Source organism: Cibotium barometz, chromosome 49, assembly GCF_041138505.1.
Source record: "Cibotium barometz isolate CiBa-2024 chromosome 49, ASM4113850v1, whole genome shotgun sequence".
Lineage (NCBI taxonomy): Eukaryota > Viridiplantae > Streptophyta > Polypodiopsida > Cyatheales > Cibotiaceae > Cibotium > Cibotium barometz.
Window position 1 is genome coordinate 15,591,802 of NC_141094.1, and position 6,759 is coordinate 15,598,560.

The window sequence follows — 6,759 nt, forward strand, 5'->3', positions numbered from 1 at the left end:
CCTAAGAATTTCGGCTTTTTCAAAGCTATTTTAAATCCTCATGATTGACATAGAATATGAATTTGTTTTCCAAAAGATAATAAAAAAACTTCTCGCGAGACAAAGAATACCATCGAGAGGCATTCCTTTTCCGTTGTATAATTTTGCTCAACATCACTTAAGATCCTACTCGCATAATATATAGGATGATCCACTTTATTATTATCTGATTAGCATGATACTAAACAAACTGCCATCATTGAAGCATCAGTGTGAATATGGAATTCTTTAGCCCAATCCGGAGGTGCCAAAATTGGAGCTTCCACTAATTGCTTTTTAAGGAGCTCAAAATCTCTTGGACATTCCTTCGTCTAAATAAAAGGATTAAGGGTAAAGCGATAATGGAAAAGTTTACGATAAAACACGATGGTAGTTCACATAACATAAAAATTCTCATTTTTGATTAAGATTATAAGGAGGAGATAACTCATTTGTCTTTCTAATCTTTGCTTCATCCATAGCTATCCCTTCCCTGTAGACTAAATGTCCTAACAATGTACCACTTTCCACAACAAAGACACATTTCTTGGGTTTAAGGATATCCCCACCCCAATACTGCGATGGAATAGTTTTTCCAACTTATGAGGCATATCCTCAAGAGTTCCAAAGATGCATAGAAAAACGTCCATCCAATGCCTGAGAAAATCTTGATAAGCTGCAATCATGACACGTTCGAAAGTAACTGAGGCATTGCATAACCCATCTAGCATAACTTTATCAGTAAAGTTTCCCCACTCCGTAGTAAAGGTCGTTTTACGTTGATCCTTAGGATGGATTAACACTTGGTTATATCCACTAAAACTATCCATAGAGGAATAAAGCTCATGTCCAGCTACTTTATCTAGGACTTGGTCTCAGTGTGAATGAAAAAGAAAAACGAAAAATGGTTCATTCTCCTTTTGCAAATCTTATATACTCAAAGAACCATTATTGAAAGCTTACACAACCATTTCCAAGGTATCTTGAAACTACATAATAATGCTTAACACTTAATCCATTAACCCAAAATGGTTCATTCTCCTTTTGCAAATCTTATATACTCAAAGAACCATTATTGAAAGCTTACACAACCTTAAAGGGTCTTAATCAACTAATCTTTATCTTACCAAGAAATTTATGCTATCTACTATCGTAAACCAACTATGAATCACCTTCCTAAAACTTATGAATTTTTATATTGCAATCGTGCCACGCTTTTCTACGCTTATGTATAGCCTCTAAACTTTGAAGAGCTATTAATCTTTCCTTATCTAATCTTTAACAAATGGTTGTTCAATCTAACACTCTCACCTAATCGCATAACTAATGCTATTCTCGTAAAGTTTAAATTTCTTGCTTAATAGGGAATATTGCATCTGTACCATACACCAAATTGAATGGAGTATTTTTTGTAGTGAATTTATAAGCTATACAATACGCCCATAATGCTTCATATAACCAATCATCCCAATCTCTTTGGTTTTTTACTATTGGTTAATATTCCACATAGAATTCACTTGGTAACTTCAACTTTTCCATTCTCTCTAGGATAGCATGGCATTGATTTATGATGTTTTATTTTGTAAAGCTCAATTAATTCATTGATTGTATCATTTAGGAAATGAAAACCTCTATCACTCACTAATTCTAAAGGACATCCAAAACGTGTAATAATATTCTCGTAAAGAAACTTAGCAACATGCACGACTCTATCTATCTTTAGGGGTTTTGCCTCTACCCACTTAATCACATAATATGTACATACCAAAATGTATTGATTGGATCTATAACATGATGGGGGATCTATCGATTCTACAAAATCTATTCCCCACTTCTCAAATGGTTTCGATGCTAAGATAGGCATCAATGGTGTTGCAAAACTTTTAGATGGTCGGTCAAACTGTTTGCATTTATCACATTTACGATAATAAAAATGATAGGCTTTAAATAACATTGGCTACCAATAACTACCAAGGAGAACCTTGCGAGCCACTAATTTGATAATATGTCCACTAAAGGGTTCATCCTGTAAAGTTTTTAAAATAGCAAGCATTTCATCTTCGTGCACATAATGGTGATAAATTCCTTCTCAAGGGAAGTACTTGTAAAGGTAACCACCCAACAAAATACAAGACCAAGATTATAACAAAAGCTTTTTATTCTCCCTCATGTCTACTGTAGGTTTGAATTGTGCTCAAAAAATTAGCAATGCCATCATACTATGGCACTTGTGTTTCTATTAAAAATAGTTGAGCATCTGGTAGATCATTTTCTACCCCAATCTCTTGATCATCTGCCAATAACCTAGATAAGTGATTGACCAATACAAGCAAATTTCTTGCTTTAGTCACCACTTGAAAATGAAACTCTTGAAATAAAAGCATCCATCTAATAACATGTCCTAAGAATTTCGGCTTTTTCAAAGCTATTTTAAATCCTCATGATTGACATAGAATATGAATTTGTTTTCCAAAAGATAATAAAAAAACTTCTCGCGAGACAAAGAATACCATCGAGAGGCATTCCTTTTCCGTTGTATAATTTTGCTCAACATCACTTAAGATCCTACTCGCATAATATATAGGATGATCCACTTTATTATTATCTGATTAGCATGATACTAAACAAACTGCCATCATTGAAGCATCAGTGTGAATATGGAATTCTTTAGCCCAATCCGGAGGTGCCAAAATTGGAGCTTCCACTAATTGCTTTTTAAAGAGCTCAAAATCTCTTGGACATTCCTTCGTCTAAATAAAAGGATTAAGGGTAAAGCGATAATGGAAAAGTTTACGATAAAACACGATGGTAGTTCACATAACATAAAAATTCTCATTTTTGATTAAGAGTATAAGGAGGAGATAACTCATTTGTCTTTCTAATCTTTGCTTCATCCACAGCTATCCCTTCCCTGTAGACTAAATGTCCTAACAATGTACCACTTTCCACAACAAAGACACATTTCTTGGGTTTAAGGATATCCCCACCCCAATACTGCGATGGAATAGTTTTTCCAACTTATGAGGAATATCCTCAAGAGTTCCAAAGATGCATAGAAAAACTTCCATCCAATGCCTGAGAAAATCTTGATAAGCCGCAATCATGACACGTTCGAAAGTAACTGAGGCATTGCATAACCCATCTAGCATAACTTTATCAGTAAAGGTTCCCCACTCCGTAGTAAAGGTCGTTTTACGTTGATCCTTAGGATGGATTAACACTTGGTTATATCCACTAAAACTATCCATAGAGGAATAAAGCTCATGTCCAGCTACTTTATCTAGGACTTGGTCTCAGTGTGAATGGCAAAGAAAAACGATCTTTCTTCGTCTTATTATTCAATTACATGTAGTCCACATAGATATAGATATTTTTGTTTTTCTTAGGGACTATGACAATAGGTAAAACCCATTCACTATAAGCTACAGGATATATAAACCCCACATATTTATAGGACCTTGCAAAAACACTTAAATGTTTAGTTAAAACCTTCTGAAATCATAAAGATGCTAGGTCTCTTGTAAGTTTTACTAGTGTTCCTTGAGAAATAGTATACCTTATCATGTGTTTACAAGACAATAGAGAAAGAAGGACCCTAGGAAAAGCAAGGCGACTGTGACTTGTATATGGTACTACGTGGAAGTGTAACCTTTGAAGGTAGTGCTTGGTGTGAAGATTCTATTGCTAATAAATAAAAGTATTGTCTCAAAACAAAGAAGGATACAAAGTGAAATTGTATGTGTACGTGTCGAAACAACATGCACGCAAAATAAACCTATGTTAATGTCCATTGAAATGTGAGTAAATATAAGGCCTATATATATATTTTTTAACTTGTCATAAGTAGACGTAGCTAAAAAAAATTAAACCGACTCCGAGCTATTGGCTTGCTTGAAAATCGCTCCATATGTTTCCCATATATATATATATATCAACAATGAAGACCATGGCTCCATCTAAAAGCGCCATGTGCGAGAGGCAAACTAGGGGCCACTAATTATAGACTTCATCATTGGCCGAAATGAAATGAGGCTAGCGACATACGACGACATAGGAGCTCAGTTGAGATTCACATAGGGAGATTCAGTTGAGATTCATATAAAATTGATTGATGCAATACAGCTACAGCAACAAGAGCCTAACACAGACGACGCAGTAAACGACGGCCGGAACGCGGGATTGCTGCCCCTCCGCCGTAGTGTTGTTCGCTTGAGAATGCTGGGGCCCCCGCCGTGATGGTGGGTATTCACACACACACACACACCCCGCTGCACACCACCCTTGAGTGTGAGCAGCTCTATTTAAGACGTCGACGAGTGCCTGCAATATACTCACACCATCTGCATCTGATCAGAACTATACCGATCCAGCAGCTCATGATGACGTCTAGTTGCTGCAGCTGTTTTCTACTCCGTGTCTCTGCTGATCTCTTGCAGCAGCTCGTGCTTGTCTTGATTATATTAACGTGCATAATTCGTGACGACAGTATAAGTGTAGCAGCCCAGGACTGTACCCCAATCGCCCCTTCCTCCGGCGACACACCACTACCAAAGGCGGCAACTACTACCAGCTCTTCGAAACATGGGCTGCCCCGGAGGCCGGCCTTGACGTCAGCACTTACACCTCCGTTGCCGTCGACGCTCTCACCGCAGCCAAAATCATCATAGGTCCGACCTAATTTTGATCTTCTTTGAATATATAATAGCTGGGTCTGATCTGTATCTTATAACAAACTCTCTCTTATATAGAGATGTCAATGAATAGACTAATCACACATGATTAGTTGGGTCATGATCCCTTGATTAATAGCACTCCAAAGGAGTCCAGTCTGGACACAGTTGTATGACTTGCAGCAGCAGCAGCTGCTGTTTATAATGTCGTAGATGTCTAGAGTGGATTGCTGCTTATAAGTTAGAGGAATTTTACTTTGTATATCTAGTGGTAGCATATTAAACAATGAGTAGTAGAAATATAAGGGCATGCTATCAAACATTTGTAAACACTAACCCTCCCCCCACCAATCACGTACATCACCACTATAACTACCTCACACCCAATCAATCACGTACTGCAACAGTGCCTGCTTTTGTTCCTTGTTTTATTTTCATTTTTCTTGAAATGAATCCGAAAGTATGCACAAACTACTGTTAAACACTATAATATGGTGTACTGATCTTACCTGCCTTTTAAGCTTCTTTAATCCTGCACAAGCTAAATGTTGCACATCTTGGATCCTCCACAGGGATCATCGAGCAACTCTTTGAAGGAACTGCTATCTACAACAGCCCTGCCGACAACTGCTGGAATGTACAAGGCAACTATGGGTTCCCTGATGGTAGAATGATCTCCTATGGATGCGATTGGGGTTTGTTTACGGAAGTTAACTTCAAGTTTGGCCCAACCTCTCCGGACGGAGATGGCTGGAGCCAGATTGGTGCCGAGCCAAGTGGAATATTATACTGCCTCTACGTGGGTCCCGACCAAGGCGATCCTCTCTTCACCACTGGTTGCAGCGATGACGACAGACAAAAGTTCAAGTTTATCCCCGTTGGTGGTGCCAACTTTTTATTTCTCAACAAGTCTACGATGCAATGCATGTACCTTGCTTCTGATGGCATTCGAACTGCACCATGCAATGTTGATGTAAGTTTTGGTTTGCTATTATTATTCTGACTACATATTGAAACTTAGTAGGATATAAAGTTCTCACGACTATGGCTACTATCTATCTTACATAGCTCAGTACATAATCACTCCACAACCATATAAAGTCCTTGTACTACTTACCTATAATGCTCCACGATGGTGATTGATTCTTACACTTTGGTCCTATTTGGATGATTGTTTGCAGGATCCAACACAACTTTTTCAATGGTGTGATCACGTCACTCAGAGTTGTGTTGTGCCAAGCGGGCAGATATTCAACCCATGCTAAATATACATTAGACGGAGTGTATCACCACTTTGATCTTTGAAGATCCTATGTTTTCCATGGTTTGCCATTGCAACAATCCCACACATTATCATGACAAAAAGATGTATTTAAAACGTGCAATAATTCCTTTTGACACTCCATGTCAAAAGGAAAACCTCCGCCATCTCCTACTAATAAACTTTATTTTTTGATGCCTAAGCTTGCTAAAATGTTATATCATTGTTTCTAGCATGGTCCTTGAATGTGATACTATTTCTACCTCACATCCATGTAATTGGAAAGCTATTTTGTACCAAAATGCTCTCTTCAATTAGAAATTTATAACCCCTATCCCCCTGGCTTCTTGCTTTTGTGATAGGGGTACCGAAATTGCCATGTGTGACCTGGTGGCGAGGATTGGCTTTAAGCGTTATCAAGTCGTACAATTCAAATCAACTCAGAATTGAATCATGCATCCTTATAGATTGGTGCTTGAGATAAAAATTCATTGATATAGAGTCAAATAATGAAGGCTCTAGGTTATAGTTTTAGGATAAAAGTTCTCATTTTCAAGTTCGTTTGTATAGGCTTTATTGTAGGAATTGTTTTTGAAAAGCATGCTTTTATAAACACTTGAGTGAATGAAGATTGATTTCATAAGTGCCACTTCTTGTTCCTATTGATATGTCTTTACAAGATCACACTTTACTCACACAAACACTAGCTATCACATCCACAGATTCACATCAATGGATTCCACACTTTTGAACTTTCATAAATGAAGATTGCATAAAAGCTTCATATATCAGGCCCTTTGAACCTACAAA

The 6,759-nt window shown here is 37.5% G+C and overlaps 1 protein-coding gene across 1 annotated transcript; it reads left to right on the forward strand.

Moving 5' to 3' along the window:
• Nucleotides 1–3,120: 3,120 nt before the first annotated feature.
• LOC147610342 (uncharacterized) lies at nt 3,121–6,061 on the forward strand. Its single transcript, XM_086786561.1, has 6 exons — nt 3,121–3,135; nt 4,141–4,250; nt 4,373–4,460; nt 4,505–4,685; nt 5,261–5,661; nt 5,870–6,061. The coding sequence occupies exons 1-6, from the start codon at nt 3,121–3,123 to the stop codon at nt 5,951–5,953; spliced, it is 879 nt and encodes a 292-aa protein (XP_086642687.1). The 3' UTR covers nt 5,954–6,061.
• Nucleotides 6,062–6,759: the final 698 nt, after the last annotated feature.